Raw genomic sequence first — 21,687 nt, forward strand, 5'->3', positions numbered from 1 at the left:
AATCATTGCAACAGGATGCATTTCCCCAATTTAATCCCAAAAATAAGGTTGGACAAAGCTTTTTATAAGCTATAAACTACCTTACAATGCTTAACTTTTCAAAACCATAACATTCGATTGGCTGGACTTCAGGTTAGAAACTCCTTCATGTGTTGGACAAGACTGCCAAAACTACCTCATCACTTCAGGCTGCGTTCACATTTCCAGGCTGAAGTGCCACAAATCCGATGTTTTGCCTTAATGTGACTCAGATCTGGTGTTTTCAGGGCTGTGTGGACACAAATCTGATCTTATCAAATCCGACCTGACCCACTTTCATAAGTGGTCCTAGATCGGATGCGTATCCAATTCGTGGCCATGTGACCTTAATGTGACGCTCAGATCAGAATTCATGTGCCGTCATTCAGTGTTACCATGGCAACAGCGCCGAACAGACGTTAAAGCCTGTAAACGGTGGAAAAGCAGCTCATCTCACCTTTTTCTCCTCCGTCTGGCTCTAATAATGAAGCTGAGAGCTGATCAGAGTTAATGATCTTCTCAGGGAAGCTCGTTCTGCTCGTTAGTTTGTGCTGATGATGCAGTGATTCAGTCACGTGACGTCACTGAGTAGGAGGAGCTCATGAGGGTCAGTTCAGGAGCCGGTTCATCACATTAATGACCGATCTGAGTCACTGACCTAAATGAGTCTGAACCACCGAGTCAGAGAGATCGGATCTGAGCACTGAGGCTTGTAATGTGAAAGTAGCCGTAGACTGCTAGCTTGGTTCGTTAGCTAAAGGCCACACGGCTCACAAGAACAAAAAGAAAGACATTTCACGGTTTCAGTTCTGCTCCAAGTTTATAGACAGGAAAAACAATTGCTCACATATTATGTACATTTTGCTCAAACTTCTTAAAAATCGTTTGCTGCATTGCAAAGTTTGCATGGCTAGCTGATTAGCTCACTGCTGTGGGTGAGTTCCCTTTAAATAATCCGCTACTCACCGTCGCCTCCTCCTCTTCCGAGGAGTGAGCGGTGAGTCAAAGTGGGTGAAGACAAGTTAAGAAAAGAATTGAAACGAGGCTCGAGTCTTGGTTCCCCTCAGAGGTTCCTCCTCGTGCTGTTTCTTGACACTGTCTCTCTTGGTGATGCTCACTTGCAGTCTGAACCCGCATTTCTGCAAAGCTGCTTTGGGTCAATGTCTGTAGAAAGTGCCATACAAAATAATGTAATTGAACTGCCTCCTTCAGTGTGTTGTGCTGAAGTTGATACAGTTATGTAAAAAATCCCTGCAGCGCATTGTTTATGCAGCAGTAATGGCCACTCGCTCTTGTGGTCACTCTTCCTCTTCCACGTAAGTGGAGGGGAACCATCCCACCTGCAATTCAAACATAAACAAGCTTAATAGCAGTAAAGCTGTTTCAAACACATTCCTTTATAAAATATTATGGTAACAAAATATCTAAGGCAGACTCGGCCTTTGCTCTGCTCTCCCTGACATTGCGTTGGAGTTCTCAGATGAGTGAATGGTGTGTAATCAGGGTGTTCCTCACCCTGCTGTTGACCTCTCCTCTCCACCAGCCATTGGCACACTTGGTGTAAATCTTCACTAGGTCTCCAACATGCAGAGAGAGTTCACGTGTGTCTCTGGAGCTGAAGTCATACCGCGCCAGCGCAATGCCAACCACACGGGGGCAAAACACTGGACAGACAAAGAGAAAGAGAACAGACAAAAAAGACCCTTACGCTAAAACATACATCATACAACTTAGGCTAGAAATATACCTCATGCAACTTAGGCTAGAAAGATACCTCATGCAACTTAGGCTAGAAATATACCTCATGCAACTTAGGCTAGAAAAATACCTCACGCAACTTAGAGTAGAAAAATACCTCACGCAACTTAGAGTAGAAAGATACCTCACGCAACTCAGGCTAGAAAGATACCTCACACAACTCAGGGTAGAAAGATACCTCACACAACTCAGGCTAAAAAGATACCTCACGCAACTCAGGCTAGAAATATACCTCATGCAACTTAGGCTAGAAAAATACCTCACGCAACTTAGGCTAGAAAGATACCTCACGCAACTCAGGCTAGAAAGATACCTCACGCAACTCAGGGTAGAAAGATACCTCACACAACTCAGGCTAGAAAGATACCTCATGCAACTTAGGCTAGAAAGATACCTCACGCAACTTAGGCTAGAAATATACCTCACGCAACTTAGGCTAGAAATATACCTCATGCAACTTAGGCTAGAAAGATACCTCACACAACTCAGGCTAAAAAGATACCTCACGCAACTTAGAGTAGAAAGATACCTCACGCAACTCAGGCTAGAAAGATACCTCACACAACTTAGGCTAGAAAGATACCTCACACAACTCAGGGTAGAAAGATACCTCACACAACTCAGGCTAGAAAGATACCTCACACAACTCAGGCTAAAAAGATACCTCACGCAACTCAGGCTAGAAAGATACCTCACGCAACTCAGGCTAGAAAGATACCTCACGCAACTCAGGCTAGAAAGATACCTCACGCAACTTAGGCTAGAAAGATACCTCACACAACTCAGGCTAGAAATATACCTCACGCAACTCAGGGTAGAAAGATACCTCACACAACTCAGGGTAGAAAGATACCTCACACAACTTAGGGTAGAAAGATACCTCACACAACTCAGGGTAGAAAGATACCTCACACAACTCAGGCTAGAAAGATACCTCATGCTTTAAACTAGAAAAATACCTCACACAAGTTTTGACAGAAAGATTCCTCATGCAAGATAAGCCATAAACGCATCCCACAGAAGTACATCCAAGCACACACTCTGCGCTGCATAAAAGCGTTTTTTTTCTAGAACCTCACAGTAAAAGTTTGTTCTAAAATTTTTAAAACTTTCTAAAAGTCAGAATGCAATACAGCCTGTATTGCTGCAGCAAAGGGAGGTACAGTGGCTCTGCACTGGCTGCAGAAGGGAAACTGAAAACTCTGTTCTTTCTTGGTTCAGTTCAGCGAATTAGTTTCCTTTTGTTCTATCAGCAAATAAAGCAGCACACATTCCTCAACTTCAACCGCTGCAGTGGCTGTTGGAATGAATGGCAGTGTTTACAGGCACCCTAATCTGTGCATGGATCCCCATGTTCTGAGATTCATAATCTCTTTATAATCTCACACTGAGAGTGAGCAGCGTGCGGTGCTTTGGCGGAATGTTAACAATAGCATTTACGTACTCGCATGGGAGTCTATTTCTGGCTTTAGTGATGGATGAAGTCAGAAAACAGACAGAAAACAAAGGGAAGGAGAAAGGTTTATGGCACTGTGAACTGAGAGAATGAACAAATATTAATAAACCTGTCTGCACAAATACAAAATCCTACACAACCATACAGTAAGAGTAAACAGTCGGATTCGGCTTTTTCCTTTTACTTTCTACTAAAAGCTGCACTTTTGAGGGGAAAATGCATTTTTTTCTTCTAGTGAATGTGACAAATACAACCACAGAGGTGGCGCTTAAATGGGAACTCCACCACTTTTTCAAAACATCTACATAATTCAATAATAAACATGGTAACATTCTGAGTGGCTTGATGAGAAATACTCTGTTCTATAGAAACTTACCAAGAACCGTTCACAGTGGTGGTGATGGGAACCAGACGTCCCTCTAAAAGCTCCTACAGAAAGTTCCTACATGAACTGGATCTGAATTCACTGCCTGATGACTGAGACGCTGTTTTATGAGAGTTTAGAGAACTTCAACTCCATTCATGGTGGAGGGAGACATGCAGGGCGCTGTGCGGCAAAATAGTCCCCAAAGAAAACTCATTATTCCAGATTTTCCACTGTTTTCCATCATCAGCATTCCATATAAGCTCAGAAGACTCGTGTAGGTTCTCTGGTGGTTCTGAATGGTAAATAAAGGGTCTATATCTGTGTTGTCGTCATGGCGACGCCTGGTTCCCATCAGCACCACTGTAAAGACGTCTGAACCGTTTCACACCAAACCCTCTGAATCCCTCTGATTACTCCTCACACACTGAATTATGGCAGATTTCTGAAAAATTGGTGGAAGGCAGGTTGGCGGGCACACGAAGAGGAAAGGCTAATGGTAATGCTAATGCTAACTCTAGCCGTACCTGACCAGAAAGGTGAAGTGGACGGAGGGATAAAGCCGGTGTTGCTGGGAGACAGAGCAGTAAAGCCACAGAGCACTGGAGCTTTACCGCAGCGGCAGAGGAGAGAAAAAACTTCAAATAAGCCATTTTAGACAGAAAGCAGGAGAGATCTGAAACAGGAAATACTCAAAGTTTTCAACGATGTAAAAGGAGCATACTGCTGCTGTCATTTTTCAGTTTTTGACATAAATTGAAAATGCCTGTTGTTTTTTACAGTGTTTGTAAATTCCATGACAAATGGACCAAAAGAAACGGCCCAAAATGACTTGGAAAAACCTCTGGTTCCATTGACCTGCATAAATAATACAGTGGCTTTTTTCCTTCTCCTGTAAATTTACCATTTTGGAGAAATGAGGTTTTGATCTGACAACAGCAATACATAATATACTTTCCCATCAAAGAAATAAAATAACAGAAATTAGCAGAGCCAAAAACGCTAAAACATCACTACTTTACTGATACTAACACTAAATCGTTAAACCGCTGCAGTAAATTAATATGGGGGAGATTTTCCCTTTGATTACTTTAAATGTCGAGGTTTTGTGTGAATTTGCAGACAGTCGTAGGCTTCGTTTACACAGCAGGTAAAAGTGGCCCACAGATGTGTGTCTGTGTGTCTGTGTCTGTGTGTCTGTGTGAGCAGATAAACACACTAAATCTGACATTTTCAGTTCTGATTTGAGAGGCTTTCATATGTGGTACTGAAGTCTGATACGTATCCGATCTGCGGCAGTGCAACTCTGAACAGCCAGATCGGAATTCATGCAACTTTTACACCAGTCCAGCTCCACATTCGTCATCATTTCATGCTGCTGAGACTCAAACATTTAGGCTGATGTTTCTGTACAAAAATTAGAAGAAATTTAAAAGAAAAGTCCGAACGCGGCCGCAGGAGAATGAGGCCACTGGAGAACAAGGCCGCTGGAGAACGAGGCCGCTGGAGAACGAGGCCGCAGGAGAACGAGGCCGCAGGAGAACGAGGCTGCAGCGTCAAACAACAGTTAAAAGTCTGAAAGCGAAGTTAAAAGAATCCGAGTACGTGAACCAAAGAAGTGACCGCGCCCTTTTTATGGCTCCAAAACATTCTGGGTGATGAGCCCAGCGGTCAGTCAGTGAAGCTTCATGATGGCTCCTGTGATGCTGGTGAAGATGAAGCTGATCCTTCAGGACCGACTGACGTTCATTGGCGGCTGTGATTGTTTACCTCTAGATGAGCTGCATGAAGCAGCACGGCGCTCCGTTCTTTTACGCATGCAGCTCAGTTTAGGAGCTGATCTGTTCAGACTGACGTCGCATACAGATCACAATTAAAAGATAATCTGAACAGAGGAACAAAAAAAATCGGATTTGGTGAGATGTTTAACGTGAGAACAAATATTCACTACAGGGTTTGAATCTGGACCCTGACCAGCCCACAGTCATGGTCTTGGGAACACAAACTGGAAGCTGAATTATTACTGTATATCAACAAAACCAGAGTAAACAGAAGAAAGCAGTCCACTCTGCATCAGGGATTCACAAACTTTTGCATTTTACAGCCCAAACGATCACAAAAGCTTCTGCGACTTTAACCGATCAGATCATCTTTCCCTGACTCTCCTAATGAGAAGCTGATTTGGCAGCTACTGTGTGCTGGACGTCAGGCAGGAAAGCTGAGGAGTTCAGCTCAATTCCACAGGTTTAGGTTCATATTCAGTGTTTGGTCTAATTTTGGGGTTTCGAAGCTTCATTTATAAAGAGCTCTGAGGAAACCGAGTAAAGCTGTAGTCCCTTGTTTTCAGTGTTCTTGAGAAGGTGGCAGCATTTCTGGATCCTGTTTATATTTGGGTTCTTCTTTGTGTTTTAGAGTTTAACAGCGTTTGTGGATGCAGTGATGAACTGTGTTCACAGTCAGTGGTTTTCAGAAGTGTTTCTGAGCCCATGCAGTGATTTCCACTACAGGATCATGTCTGTTTTTAATGCAGCGCTGCCTGAGGGCCCAAAGATCACGGCCAGCAGATACTGGTCTTTAGCCTTGCGTACAAAGATTTCCCTGGATTGTCTAAACCTTTTAATGATATTATGTACTGTAGGTGATTAATTCCCCAATTTCTTTGCTGTTTTACGTTGAGAAAGTTTATTCTTCAATTCTTGCTCTATTTGATGGTGCAGTCTTTCAGAGAGTGGTGAACTCCTCCTCATCTTTACTTCTGAAAGACTCCACCTCTCTGAGATGCTCTTTATACCCAGTCATGTTACTGGCCTGCTGCTAGTCAACCACCTGCATTTTATTTACATTTTACACAGTGTCCCAACTTTTTTGGAAACAGACAGTTGTATAATGCAATAAGAAACAATAATGTTTCATTGATATATGCGTATATCACTCAGGAGTGGTCGGGGCAGCTGCACCCAAGCTGTATTCGGCAGGGATGGAAAAACTTTGACTTCAAGTGAGGATATTGTCAGTCGGTGGAAGGAGCACTTTGAAGAACTCCTTAATCCAGGAGACAAGCCTCCCTCACGGGAGTCAGGGCCGGCGGCCTCTGGCGTGTGAAGCTCCATTTCCCTGGTGGAGGTCACTGAGGTAGCTGGCAAGCTTTTCAGTGGAAAGGCACCGGGGGTGGATGAGATTTGTCCAAAGATGCTTAAGTCTCTGGATATTGTGGGGCTGTCCTGGCTGACACGCCTCTGTAATATCGCATGGACCTCAGGAACAGTACCCTTGGACTGGCAGACCAGGGTGGTGGTCCCCATTTTTAAAAAAGGGGACCAGAGGCTGTGTGACCGCGTTCCCCAAAATATCTTGTAGGAGGTCCTCCGGGCGTATGGGGTGCCGGGGCTGATACTCTGGGCCATTCGATCTCTGTACTCCTGGAGTGAGAGCTGTGTCCGTATACTCGGCATTAAGTTGGACCCTTTCTCCACTCTTGTTCATAATATTCATGGACAGAGTGTCAGGGAGTAGCCGGGGTTAGGAGGTGCATTATGTGTGGAGGCCAGAGGGTGGCGTCTCTGCTATTTGCAGACGATGTTGTTCTTTTGGCTGGATCACATGGATCGGTTTGCAGCTGAGTGTGAAGCGGTTGGTATGTGGATCAGCACCTCCAAGTCTGAGTCCATGGTCTTAGCCCGGAAAAGGATGGCATGCCCACTCCAGGTAAGGGGAAAGGACCTGCCCCAGGAGGAAGAGTTTAAGTATCTTGGGGTCTTGTTGGCGAGTGATGGGAAGAGGGATTGCGAGATCGGGCGCAGGCTGGGACAGGCGGCAGCAGTAATGCAGGGACGGCCCCTTCCTGTTCCAACATGACTGCCCACCAGTGCACAAAGCAGGTCCAGAAAGACGTGGATGAGCCAGTTTGGTGTGGAAGAACTTGACTGGCCTGCACGGAGTCCTGACCTCAACCCCATAGAACACCTTTGGGATGAATTAGAGCGGAGACTGTGAGCCAGGCCTTCTCGTCCAACATCAGTGTCTGACCTCACAAATGTGCTTCTGGAAGAACGGTCAGAAATTCCCATAAACACTCCTAACCCTTGTGGAAAGCCTTCCCAGAAGAGCTGAAGCTGTTATAGCTGCAAAGGGCGAGCCGACATCATATTAAACCCTATGGATTAAGAATGGGATGTTGCTCAAGTTCATATGCGTGTGAAGCCAGACGACCGAATACTTTTGGAAATATAGTGCACAAAAACATTTGCTTTTGTAAATTTACATTCTATTTCTGTACATTAACAAGAGCAGCATTTAGATCAAATCACCAATTCATCCCTGGCTGTATTTTACTATCCTTATACTTGAACTCACAGTAGTGACTGCAGTATTAAATTAGACACCTGTAGGTTCACTGGTGGTTTTGGACAGTAAAGCATTTCACACCAAATCACGCTGAACGACTTTGTTCACATCTCATCCATTAAATTCTGCTGATTTTTTTTAAATAGGCTGGAATTCTCCTTTAACTTGAGCGCATTTCTCTGCTGGACGTGAACTTTTATGACAGTGATGCTGTTGTTGGATAACTTTCTTTACAGTCTAATGCACCTTTGTGCTGGTGAGCTGACAGATCTGACTGTGGGAGTGTGTTAGAGTGTGTTGGAGTGTGTTGGAGTGTGTTGGAGTGTGTTGGAGTGTGTGTGAGAGCCTGTCAGAGCAGCAGCTGCACAGAACAAAAACATCTGAGCGTCCAGACATGCAAACCAGCAAATGTCAGATTCACAATATGCTCCCTCCTCTGGGGGAACCAGGGGAAACCAGCACTGCTGACGATTTATTATTTTTATTTATTTATTCTTTTTCCTTGTCGGCCACAAAAAAAGAAGCAAAATAAACACCTGCGTTGTGTGTAATTGGTAGTGGACGTGGTGGCGTTCCCGCGGAAAGGTGCGGAGGTATGTATGGCGCAGCGTGAGGGTTCGGATCAGACGTGCCGGCTGTGTTTTGTGTGTCTGAATCTGTTCTGGAAGTTTCTGCCGTGCTTATCAAACACGCCGCAGATGTTTTCCTTTGTGTCTGAACATGTTTACCGACCGCAGTGTCTGCAGAGCCACGGGTCTGTCTGTCTGTCTGTTTGTGAGCTTGGAGGCCTGTGAGCCACCGGAAAGCCGGGCTTTGGGGGGGGTGGGGTGTTGATCTGTTGTGGGGGCTGGAGCTTAGAGTGATGGCTTTAATGTAGCTCCGCGTTACAGAGGATGGAGAGAGAAGAGGGACAAAAGAACAGAAAACAACGAAAAGAAATCTCCAAACTCACATCCACTCACTCACCTGTACACTCTCTATCACTCTCGCCCATTTCTCAGTCTATTCTTCTCATCTGTCTCCCTTTATTCCTGCTTTCTCTCTCTTATGTCGCTCTCTGTTCTCTCTCGATTCTCTCTTCCACCTGTCCTCTCTCTTCTCTTCTCTCCTGTCTCTATTCTCTCCTCCCATGCCTCTCAACAGTCTCTTGTCTGTCTCTCTATTCTCTCCTCTCTATTCTCCCTTCTCTCTCTTCTCTCCTGTCTCTATTCTCCCTTCTCTCTCTTCTCTCCTGTCTCTATTCTCCCTTCTCTCTCTTCTCTCCTGTCTCTATTCTCTCCTGTCTCTCTTCTCTCCTGTCTCTCTTCTCTCCTGTCTCTCTTCTCTCCTGTCTCTCTTCTCTCCTGTCTCTATTCACTCCTCTCTATTCTCCCTTCTCTCTATTCTCCCTTCTCTCCTGTCTCTATTCTCTCCTCTCTATTCTCCCTTCTCTCTCTTCTCTCCTGTCTCTATTCTCTCCTGTCTCTCTTCTCTCCTGTCTCTCTTCTCTCCTGTCTCTCTTCTCTCCTGTCTCTCTTCTCTCCTGTCTCTATTCACTCCTCTCTATTCTCCCTTCTCTCTATTCTCCCTTCTCTCCTGTCTCTATTCTCTCCTCTCTATTCTCCCTTCTCTCTATTCTCCCTTCTCTCTATTCTCCCTTCTCTCTATTCTCCCTTCTCTCTTCTCTCCTCTCTATTCTCCCTTCTCTCTCTTCTCTCCTGTCTCTATTCTCTCCTGTCTCTATTCTCCCTTCTCTCTCTTCTCTCCTGTCTCTATTCTCTCCTGTCTCTCTTCTCTCCTGTCTCTCTTCTCTCCTGTCTCTCTTCTCTCCTGTCTCTCTTCTCTCCTGTCTCTATTCTCCCTTCTCTCTCTTCTCTCCTGTCTCTATTCTCCCTTCTCTCTCTTCTCTCCTGTCTCTATTCTCTCCTGTCTCTATTCTCTCCTCTCTATTCTCCCTTCTCTCTTCTCTCCTGTCTCTATTCTCTCCTGTCTCTATTCTCCCTTCTCTCTCTTCTCTCCTGTCTCTATTCTCTCCTGTCTCTATTCTCTCCTGTCTCTATTCTCCCTTCTCTCTCTTCTCTCCTGTCTCTATTCTCTCCTCTCTATTCTCCCTTCTCTCTCTTCTCTCCTGTCTCTATTCTCTCCTGTCTCTTCTCTCCTGTCTCTATTCTCTCCTGTCTCTTCTCTCCTGTCTCTATTCTCTCCTCTCTATTCTCCCTTCTCTCTCTTCTCTCCTGTCTCTATTCTCTCCTGTCTCTATTCTCCCTTCTCTCTCTTCTCTCCTGTCTCTATTCTCCCTTCTCTCTCTTCTCTCCTGTCTCTATTCTCTCCTGTCTCTCTTCTCTCCTGTCTCTCTTCTCTCCTGTCTCTATTCTCCCTTCTCTCTCTTCTCTCCTGTCTCTATTCTCCCTTCTCTCTCTTCTCTCCTGTCTCTATTCTCCCTTCTCTCTCTTCTCTCCTGTCTCTATTCTCTCCTCTCTATTCTCCCTTCTCTCTCTTCTCTCCTGTCTCTATTCTCCCTTCTCTCTCTTCTCTCCTGTCTCTATTCTCTCCTGTCTCTCTTCTCTCCTGTCTCTCTTCTCTCCTGTCTCTCTTCTCTCCTGTCTCTCTTCTCCCTTCTCTCTCTTCTCTCCTGTCTCTATTCTCCCTTCTCTCTCTTCTCTCCTGTCTCTATTCTCTCCTGTCTCTATTCTCTCCTGTCTCTATTCTCTCCTGTCTCTATTCTCTCCTCTCTATTCTCCCTTCTCTCTTCTCTCCTGTCTCTATTCTCTCCTGTCTCTATTCTCCCTTCTCTCTCTTCTCTCCTGTCTCTATTCTCTCCTGTCTCTATTCTCCCTTCTCTCTCTTCTCTCCTGTCTCTATTCTCTCCTCTCTATTCTCCCTTCTCTCTCTTCTCTCCTGTCTCTATTCTCTCCTGTCTCTATTCTCTCCTGTCTCTATTCTCTCCTGTCTCTATTCTCTCCTGTCTATTCTCCCTTCTCTCTCTTCTCTCCTGTCTCTATTCTCTCCTGTCTCTATTCTCCCTTCTCTCTCTTCTCTCCTGTCTCTATTCTCCCTTCTCTCTCTTCTCTCCTGTCTCTATTCTCTCCTGTCTCTATTCTCTCCTGTCTCTATTCTCCCTTCTCTCTATTCTCTCCTGTCTCTATTCTCTCCTGTCTCTATTCTCTCCTGTCTCTATTCTCTCCTGTCTCTATTCTCCCTTCTCTCCCTTCTCTCCTGTCTCTATTCTCCCTTCTCTCTCTTCTCTCCTGTCTCTATTCTCTCCTCTCTATTCTCCCTTCTCTCTCTTCTCTCCTGTCTCTATTCTCTCCTCTCTATTCTCCCTTCTCTCTCTTCTCTCCTGTCTCTATTCTCTCCTCTCTATTCTCCCTTCTCTCCCTTCTCTCCTGTCTCTATTCTCCCTTCTCTCTCTTCTCTCCTGTCTCTATTCTCTCCTCTCTATTCTCCCTTCTCTCTCTTCTCTCCTGTCTCTATTCACTCCTCTCTATTCTCTCCTCTCTATTCTCCCTTCTCTCCTGTCTCTATTCTCTCCTCTCTATTCTCCCTTCTCTCTATTCTCCCTTCTCTCTTCTCTCCTCTCTATTCTCCCTTCTCTCTCTTCTCTCCTGTCTCTATTCTCTCCTCTCTATTCTCCCTTCTCTCTCTTCTCTCCTGTCTCTATTCTCTCCTGTCTCTATTCTCCCTTCTCTCTTCTCTCCTGTCTCTATTCTCCCTTCTCTCTATTCTCTCCTGTCTCTATTCTCTCCTCTCTATTCTCCCTTCTCTCTCTTCTCTCCTGTCTCTATTCTCTCCTGTCTCTATTCTCCCTTCTCTCTCTTCTCTCCTGTCTCTATTCTCCCTTCTCTCTATTCTCTCCTGTCTCTATTCTCTCCTCTCTATTCTCCCTTCTCTCTCTTCTCTCCTGTCTCTATCCTCTCCTCTCTATTCTCCCTTCTCTCTCTTCTCTCCTGTCTCTATTCTCTCCTCTCTATTCTCCCTTCTCTCTCTTCTCTCCTGTCTCTATCCTCTCCTCTCTATTCTCCCTTCTCTCTCTTCTCTCCTGTCTCTATCCTCTCCTCTCTATTCTCCCTTCTCTCTTCTCTCCTGTCTCTATTCACTCCTCTCTATTCTCCCTTCTCTCTCTTCTCTCCTGTCTCTATTCTCTCCTCTCTATTCTCCCTTCTCTCTCTTCTCTCCTGTCTCTATTCTCTCCTGTCTCTATCCTCTCCTCTCTATTCTCCCTTCTCTCTTCTCTCCTGTCTCTATTCACTCCTCTCTATTCTCTCCTCTCTATTCTCCCTTCTCTCTCTTCTCTCCTCTCTATTCTCCCTTCTCTCTCTTCTCTCCTGTCTCTATTCTCTCCTCTCTATTCTCCCTTCTCTCTCTTCTCTCCTCTCTACATATATTCTCTCATTTCTCTCGTCTGTCTCTCTCTATATCCTCTCTTCTTTCACTTTAATCTGTTAGTCTCTCTCTCATTTCTCTATCTATTCTCTTCACTCCATTTCTTTTCTCTCAGTTCTTCCTCCTGTCTCTATTCTGTCGTCTCCCACGCCTCTCGATAGTCTCTCGTCTGTCTCTATTCTCTCCTCTCTTTATAGTCTCTCTCTCTTCAATCTGTCTTTCTCTGTCAGTCTCTCATGTGTGTCTCTATTCTCCCCTCTCTTTATTCTGGCATATCACTCCTCTCTCTATATTATCTCCATTTGTTCTTTCTCTCCTCTCTCTCTCTCTCTCTCTGTCTCTCTCTCTCTCTCTCTCTCTCTCTCTCTCTCCCCTCATCATCATGCTCTGTTTGTTCAGTGAAATTAAAGTTTATCCCTCTTCTCCTGTTTCATTGCTCATCGTTCTGACTTTATTATAAAACAGGTTAAATCAGTCCACAGGAGAGGAACGATGATGATGAGGATGAGTGTGTGTGTGTGTTTGCTTGTTTGTTTGTTTGTTTTCACACTAAGCCAAAGCACACATCAGTATTTCCCTCTGCTGGCCACTTTATGGAGCACACTGCACATTTAGCTTTATTAAAACACAGATATTGGAGCGACTGATTCATATAAACTGATTGATTGTTTTAATGGATCGATCCTCCAGCAGGAAACGCCTGGCTGCTAAAAGCAGACGGAGTCACTGACCTGTGGTGGTGTTGGCCGTGTGAATACAGTCTCTGCCCAGAGCTCTGTAGGGAACCTTCAGGGTCGTGTCCAGACTGCGAAACCCTTCTCTGAGTGAGTGGTGCTTATAGTACTCCACCAGACCCTGAACGGCAGACACCACCTTAATCACTCGTTAAACTGAATGTATTTCAATTTGATTTTATTCTGACAAAACTCTGATTCTGTGACTCTGATTCTGATTCTGTGACTCTTACTCTGACTCTGATGCTGATTCAGACTCTGATACTGTGACTCTTTTACTGTGATTCTGGTGCTGATTCAGACTCTGACTCTGTGACTCTGATTCTGAGGCTGATTCTGACTGTAACTCTGACTAACATCGACTCTATGACTAAATCTGACTGCGATTCTGATTCTGACTAATTAAGTGACTCTGAATCTGACTCGGAGCATGACAGTGTCTTTGATTCTGACTGTGATTCTGATTCTGAATGATTCAGTGACTCTGAATCTGATGCTGATTGTGATTGTGACTGTGATTGTGACTGTGATTCTGACTGTGATTCTGATGTGGACCGTGATCGATTCAGAATCATAGTTAGATTCTTATTCTAGTTCAGGTTCTGCCTCGGATTCAGATTCGTTCTTAGTTTCTGATTCTGACTCTGACTGTGATTCTTATTATAACTCTTATTCACGCTTAGATTCTGATTGCTATTGTGATTTTTATTCTGATTTATTCTGTCAAATATAGACTCAATTTTGACTAATGCTCTGTTCATGCCTCTCCAGTACAGTACTGGTGATCACATCAAATGGTAAAGGTGACACTGGTAATTAATACTTTATAACACTTTTCTTCAGCCTTGTAACCTTTGATCACAAAACCTGCCCTAAAGTATCAGCGAATAAAGATGTACGCGCTGTAGGAATAATGATGCAGCATAAACCAAAGTCTCTCACCTGTACAGTCTTAAAGGTCCTGCTCTCCGCGATGTAGAAACAGCCGTCTCTGGTCAGGATCTTAATGTGCTTCACTTCATTGTTGTACCTGGAGAGGAGAAGACGGTTAGCTCACCTGCTCTGAGTCACTACAGTGGACTGTGTCCTCCGCCAATAACTCAGGGCCCAAAAAAGGCTTATAATCTACGCTGCTGCTTAACTAACATGATCGATGCATTTATTTTGATATGCAAAGAATATGTTTACCAGAGATTAGCCACTTTTGGCTCCTTTTCAATGGATGGTACCTTAGAGAACCATTGTTATACAAACCCAATTCCAGAAAGGGTGGCACAGTAGGAAAAATGCATGTAAAATCAAACAGCAATGATTTACACTTTTTTTTTTACCTACAGCACTGTGGGAAAGTTTTAGGTGTCTAAGCGAATGTTTGAACAGTTTCCCTCAGCAGTGAGTTTATCACAATATACATTAGAATAAAGTCGTATTCATAATTCAGATGAACATAAAAACAATAAACAGTAACAAGAATTTCTCGGGTCCAGAGACTCGTTAATATCATCAATTACATCATGAGCTCAATTTACTGAGCACTGATTGGTCAAACCAGGAGCTGCTTTTTAACTACGTATAATACTGGACTTCCTCGAGGAGGAGAGGCTTGGAGATGGGTAAACAAACACACTCACATCCAGAACATCACTATTAATATATATTCATTATTAATATTCTTAAAATAATACATTTAGTTTTTTTCAAATATTAACACTTTCCTCAGCAAATAAACACAAATAAACAGATTTTGAAAGCGTGTCTTGGGTGCCTGAGACTTTCACACTGCACTGTACATTCAATTGAAATCAGTACAAAGACAAGATAGGTAATGTTTCAACTAATTAACTTGATTATCTTGCTGAAAGTAAGGATGTCCCTGAAAAAGACGTCATCTAGAGGGAAGCTTTAAAATGCGTATGTATCCCTAAGCATTAATGGTGCTTTCACAGAGGTGCAGGTTCCCCAATAATAGCCCCCCACACCATGACAGATGCTGGATTTAGAACTTTACTCTGGTAACAATGTGGACAGTTCTTTTCTTCTTTGGTCCAGAGAACACAACGTCCATAATTTCCACAAACAATCTGAGAGGTTGACTCATCAGACCACAATATACTGTATGTTTCCACTGAGCATCAGTCCATTTCAGACGAGCTCAAGCCCAGAGAAGTTGGCAGTGTTTCTGGATGTTGTTGACATACACTTGCATTTGGAGTTTCTGATTCTGACTCTGATTCTTATTATAATTCTGATTCATACTTCGATTGTGATTCTTATTCTGATTCACCGCCAAATTTAGACTCCGACAGTAATGCTCTGTTCATGCCTCTGCTGTACAGTAGTGATCACATAAAATGACAAATGTGACGTGGCACTGGTAATTAATACTTTATAACACTTTTCTGCTCTTTTATAACTTTTGATCACAAGAACTCTGGACATTATGTTGGTAACAATCTGGATGGTTCATTTCTTCTTTGGTCTGGAGAACACAACCTCTATTATTTCCATAAACAATCTGAAAGTTTGACTCATCAGACCACAGTATATGTTTCCGCTGAGCATCAGTCCATTTCAGGAAAGATCAAGCCCAGAGAAGTCGGCGGTGTTTCTGGATGATGTTGATAACTAGCTTGCATAGTAAAGTCTAAACTTGCATTTGTAGATGTAGTGATGAGCTTCTTAGGTCTTCCGGAGCATGTGATGATGTTCATTACAGAAGCATGTTCGTTTTTAATGCAGTGCTCTCTGAGGGGTGGAAGGTTTTAGGTCTTCAGCATCGGTTTTGGGCCGTGCTCTTTACTGACAACAGCAGTGCACGATATACTGGTTCATCTGGTATACCAGGTCAAAGTCTTTTTAAGGTATTCGTTTGGTCATTACTGTTATACCGGCATGCAAGCAAATGCAGATAACACTACAAACAAACAGTGCAGACCACGCCGATTCCCTCACCCCTCCACTGTTGAAGTATTTGAACTAAACCAAACCTAGAGTAGAAAAATGTCTGAATATTTGAAGCTACATTATCTCCATCTGCTTCAGGACCATCTGCCCTCTTCAAAACAACAAATAACAACAGGTCATTTATTCCGGTTGTAGGTAAAATGGCAGATGTATTTGGCCACCTGCTGCTTCTGTTTGTTTATCCAATTTATCCCATAGCGCTTATTATTGCTTTTCTAAAAGACGAGTGGATCAGAGCTGGTGGCAAAGAGTTTCACTTTTTCACCAAAATCAATCAAACACAATTATTCCCGCAAGCCGAGGCAGAGCAGATGAGGACCAGCGTGCAAGCAGCGGAAAGCATGAAGGGATGAAACTCATTCACGCCGAGAAACGTGTCCTCATTCTTCACAACGTTCAAAACAGCGCAACATACATACCCATTAAAAGTTTCAAAAGTCTGCAGTTTCTTTAGAAGCTTCAGTGCAGACATCAGAGACAAAAGCAGCCGTTAAGTAGAAGTTATTCATTTTTCAGGAAACATATTTAACGGAAAATCACACAGAAGCCTCTACTCTCAGCTGTGAGGGTCAGTGAGCCCCTCTTCACCTTCATTCCAGCTTCCGTTCTTCTCAGGAGCCTCGCTTCCAGCTCCTCAGAGAACCTGCAGACACGCCTCCAAAGCTCAGTCTGAGAAGCTGGTTGAGGATTTCCTGAAGTGATCCAACTCATTCAGTGGTGTTGAGGTCTGGACTCTGGACTATGTGTCACGCTTCCCTCTGGCTCCCAAGCCAAACAGGACTCCATTTCCCAGAATGCTACTGACTCTCACTTGACTCCTAACCAGAGTCACGTGTCTTACCCTCGCTCTCAGTCTCCTGATTACTGAATGTTTTAAGTGACACTTTTTAATCCCACAAACGGGGAAATTCCACCTCTGCTTTTAACCCATCCATGAAGTGAAACCACATACACACTAGTGAGCACACACACTAGGGGGTAGTGAACACACTTGCCCGGAGCAGTGGGCAGCCCTATCAGTTGGGGGTTAGGTGTCTTGCTCAAGGACACCTCAGTCATGGACTGTCGGCGCTGGGGATCAAACCGGCGATCCTAAAGTTCAGTCCTTTGCCAAGTGTTGACTTGTCCTCTAGCATTGCAAAGCGTTCCCTGTCTGTATGATTTTCTCCTGTTTTGACCTTTGCTTGTTTTTCGACTCCGTGTTTTGCCTCTCCCAGTTGGACTGTGTTTTCCGGTATTGGATCTTTGCCTGTTTATTCTATTTCATCATCTGATATCGTCACGCTTCCCTCGGATTCCCTTCAGAACTCCATATCCCAGCACACTCGGGGCAATCATGTGACTGCTCCGACAAACCAGAGTCAGATTCGGAGTCCAATTCCCAGAGGTCTACAGGAGATCATGTGACTAATGAACCTGCCTCGCGCTCCTATCAGCGCTCTCACTCACCTGAGTTTTAATATGTTACACCTGTGTCGTAAGTCATATGACTAGGAATATTTAGTATAGTGCAGACGCGAAGTATTGAAGAACCTCAGGGCTCCATCTCAGTGCCTTTAGTCACGGAACATAACTGAACCATAATCCACTGAAATGATCTGTTCTAAGCTGGACTGACTCCACACACCCCGCCTCGCCTCGCCTCCAGGCTTTTACTCTACTGCTCTGTTTTAAAACATCCGGTTATGAAAAGGAACAAATACCAACTTTTCACCTGGAGAACCTGATTTAAGCTCCACAATCAGACCTTAGAACCAATGTAGAACCTCTGAGGGAACATTTACACTGTTTGTACCCTGATGAATGAAAATGTACCTGAACAGAACCTTCACTTCTAACAGTGTAGCTCATATTACAAACTGAAATGAAATTTTCAGATTTTCCACTGTTTTCCATCATCAACATTCCATATAAGCTCAGAAGACTCGTGTAGGTTCTCTGGTTGTTCTGGATGGTAAATAAAGTGTCTATATCTGTGCTGTAGTCATGGCGACGCCTGGTTCCCATCACCACCACTGTAAAGAGAGCTCTAAAGAGTCTGTGCTGATGCCAGAGCTGGTAATCCGGAGAGTAGTGGGAATTCCCAGTGATTGGAGGGCTGAGGAAGTGATCTCTTAGCAAGTGAAAAAATCTTAAATCTAATCAATATATCTGATATTTCTCATTGGGAGATTGTTGTGAGAATACTACAAGACCTTTTAACTTATTTCCAGACTTTTTTTCTTATTTGTTTTGAGTAATTTTATGTGATGAGTGTTTAATTCCATTGGCAGATCATTTAACTGGTTTGCATGACTTCTTTAAATAAGCAGAATTATCTGCATTATTTATCAAACCAAGTAAAATGATTTGCCGATGGAGTTAGGCACTTTTACTGGATAAAATGACTTAAAACAAGCAGAAAATGTCTAGAAATAGGCTAAATAATCATGTGATGTGCCTTCATCAATCTCATAATGAGAGATATCAAATATACGGACTATATTTAAGATGTTTTCACTCCCTAAGATGTCATTTTATGCAGGATTTCGATGGCCTGATAGACTCAGTCCCTTATGTTTGCATCTACTTGCGCCCCATTCTGGTCATATGGTACACTGCTTGTGTCGTTTACTGGACACTGTGCTGTCCACTAATGATGAAGAGTAGCGTGCAGTATGGAGTGCACAGCATGCTATTTTGAACACAGCCTATGTGTCCCCATAGTATCTGTAGGAGGCCAGAGTATCCATATGTTGTAAATGTTATGGTCCATACATTCCACCATAAAAAACAAGGCAAAAAACAGGACGAAAGGTATAAAGGTCACGGCCGAGGTCAGCCAGGCCAAATGCAGAGCTTCTGACCGTCTACAGCTTTCCGCATCTTCACCACAGCGCACTGCAGGAGGGCGGAGGGCGTGTACCGCGCTACCGATCAGAGAGTAAAGGGTGCAGCTCATTCAGAGCGTCAGGGAATAAGGAGTGTAACTTACACAGCGTGGGTGCACACTCCATTAAGCCTAACACGCTTCACACTCGGCTGTGAGCAAACAGAGCAATGCATAATGCATTCCCTCGCTCTGAGCTTTACAGTGCGCTGTAACACCACGTCCAAACTGCATTCAGAGTTTCAGTGATCACCAGCAGTAATGAGATCGTGCTCAATTATTTCTGACTAGCTGACAATGCAGCTACTGTTTTAAGGAAAGAAACGACATCCTGGACGTGTTTTTCTCGTGCTTTGCTCACTTTTTGACATGGAAACAAACAGAAAAGGCACAAACTGAAGCCGTCACACAGAACGGAACTCATTCTGAAAGCAGTCCGAGCTGAAACACTCCTTATAACTTCAGCTAGGATGGGCGGGGCTAAACTGCTGTAGGCTGAATGGGTGGGGCTAAACTGCTGTAGGCTGAATGGGCGGGGCTAAACTGCTGTAGACTGAATGGTGGGGCTAAACTGCTGTAGGCTGAATGGGGTGGGGCTAAACTGCCGTAGGCTGAATGGGTGGGGCTAAACTGTCGTAGACTGAATGGGTGGGGCTAAACTGCTGTAGGCTGAATGGTGGAGTTAAACTGCTGTAGGCTGAAGGGGTGGGGCTAAACTGCTGTAGGCTGAAGGGGTGGGGCTAAACTGCTGTAGCTGAATGATGGAGCTAAACTGCTGTAGGCTGAAGGGGTGGGGCTAAACTGCTGTAGCTGAATGATGGAGCTAAACTGCTGTAGGCTGAATGGGTGGGGCTAAACTGCCGTAGGCTGAATGGGTGGGGCTAAACTGCTGTAGGCTGAATGGTGGAGTTAAACTGCTGTAGGCTGAATGATGGAGTTAAACTGCTGTAGGCTGAAGGGGTGGGGCTAAACTGCTGTAGGCTGAAGGGGTGGGGCTAAACAGCTGTAGGCTGAAGGGGTGGGGCTAAACTGCTGTAGGCTGAATGGGTGGGGAAAACATTCTGTTTAGGTTCCATGTATGGATTATATCAAAAGAGGAGTGAATGGAACTTTAACAATGTTTACATACCACCTCAAACTCAACACTGTTTTCCATAACATGGGAAGAGTATAATGATGATAATAAATCCAGACTTCAGCGCTCAGTGAGCTGCACTGCAGACTGGTCGTACTTGATGCTGATGGCGTATTCGCTGCACTCTCGGCTGCGATGTCTGATCAGGTAGGTGCTGTTCTCTCTCTCCATTAGCGCCGCCTCCGCGTGGTGACGCTCCATCAGCCCTGCAAACCTGCACACGCATTTAAATACAGACACATTCAGTTCATACACATTGTCCAGATTCTTCAGCATGTCTGCATAATTAACTGTTGAAGATGTAAACCAAGCGGTTCAGAGCGGTTTGGTGTGAAACGCTCTGTTCTAGATAAACTGACCGAGTCAGAGCCGTTCACAGTGGTGGTGATAGGAACCAGACGTCCCTCTAAAAGCTCCTACAGAAAGTTCCTACATGAACTGGTTCTGAATTCACTGCCTGATGACTGAGACGCTGTTTTATGAGAGTTTAGAGAACTTCAACTCCATTCATGGTGGAGGGAGACATGCAGGGCGCTGTGCGGCAAAATAGTCCCCAAAGAAAACTCATTATTCCAGATTTTCCACTGTTTTCCATCATCAGCATTCCATATAAGCTCAGAAGACTCGTGTAGGTTCTCTGGTGGTTCTGGATGGTAAATAAAGTGTCTATATCTGTGTTGTCGTCATGGCGACGCCTGGTTCCCATCACCACCACTGTAAAGACATCTGAACCGTTTCACACCAAACCCTCTGAATCCCTCTGCTTACATGTTTTAACTTAATTATGCATTTTTTAAAAAGCCATCGCTTATTAAGGAAGTTCTGTTTCTGTCCAGTAGATGGCGCTGAGCCAATGTTTCCAAAGCTCTGCTGACTATTTTCAGCTAGAAAATAATAAAGTCTCATAAACTATTCCTCATATGACCTAATTACCTCTAGTGTTGTGTTTAGCAGGGAGTTAAATGTAAATTTTATTGAATAAATTCTATTAATAATTCACTTAAAGAGGTGATTCCATGATGCAATGGCTCACGGCTCATTTTATTAAAAAATGACAGCCAGTTGATTTTTCTTCATCTCTAGTGAGTCGACACAATCGCGGCCCGTTCAGGCAGAAAGTGGAGCATCGCTGGAGCTTCATTACTGTTAATGATGATTAATCATGGTCTAGTGTTTGAGTGGCGAATGTGAAGCCCTCACCACAGCTGTGAAGAGTAGTCAACCGGTCTGGGGACCTGAAGGACGGCAAAAATCAGGAGTTTAAATGTGTAGCCAGCTTACAACTCAGTGCACAGTGTTAATCTTAAAGGAAAAGTTAAAGGAGTGCAAAAAAAGGCAGTAATTTTATAAAATAAATGTATCTCATATTTACTAAAACAGGCAGGTGTTAGGAGTCTTGCCAAAGGACTCTTATTGGTATAGTGTAGGGTGCCGGCCCAGGTGGGGAATTGAACCCCAGCCTACAAAGCAGAGGTCTTACCCACTACACTATCCAACCACAGTCATGGGTTTTCAGTCGTGTGTTACAGATACAGCAGACAGAGATTCATTGGAGTCAAAAAAGGGTCAAAAAGATTTTGAGCTTGTAAAACGAGGTTTGTACTGAGATTTGCAGCAGTGCTTGAGCAGCTAAACACACGTAATCAAACTCACTAATGCGTAGAAACATTGTGAGTATACAGA

General features: G+C 44.1%; 1 protein-coding gene across 4 annotated transcripts in view; it reads right to left on the reverse strand.

Annotated features, from left to right (window-relative positions):
* Positions 1–819: 819 nt before the first annotated feature.
* Positions 820–21,687, reverse strand: part of vav3b (vav 3 guanine nucleotide exchange factor b) — a 103,739-nt gene continuing 82,871 nt past the window's right edge. For 2 of the 4 annotated variants that reach the window (XM_037531085.1, XM_037531084.1), the window contains exons 22-28: positions 21,205–21,239; positions 20,102–20,218; positions 13,979–14,066; positions 13,034–13,157; positions 4,124–4,204; positions 1,534–1,682; positions 820–1,358 (exon numbers count right to left, since the gene is read on the reverse strand). In XM_037531085.1, the coding sequence (XP_037386982.1) occupies positions 1,317–1,358; positions 1,534–1,682; positions 4,124–4,204; positions 13,034–13,157; positions 13,979–14,066; positions 20,102–20,218; positions 21,205–21,239 (636 nt within the window). In that variant the 3' untranslated portion in view covers positions 820–1,316. Of the gene's footprint in view, positions 1,359–1,533; positions 1,683–4,123; positions 4,205–13,033; positions 13,176–13,978; positions 14,067–20,101; positions 20,219–21,204; positions 21,240–21,687 lie in introns of all 4 variants that reach the window. The other 2 variants (XM_017687016.2, XM_017687014.2) reach the window with 2 other exon arrangements.

The sequence above is a fragment of the Pygocentrus nattereri genome, chromosome 19, assembly GCF_015220715.1.
Source record: "Pygocentrus nattereri isolate fPygNat1 chromosome 19, fPygNat1.pri, whole genome shotgun sequence".
NCBI classification, from domain to species: Eukaryota; Metazoa; Chordata; class Actinopteri; order Characiformes; family Serrasalmidae; genus Pygocentrus; species Pygocentrus nattereri.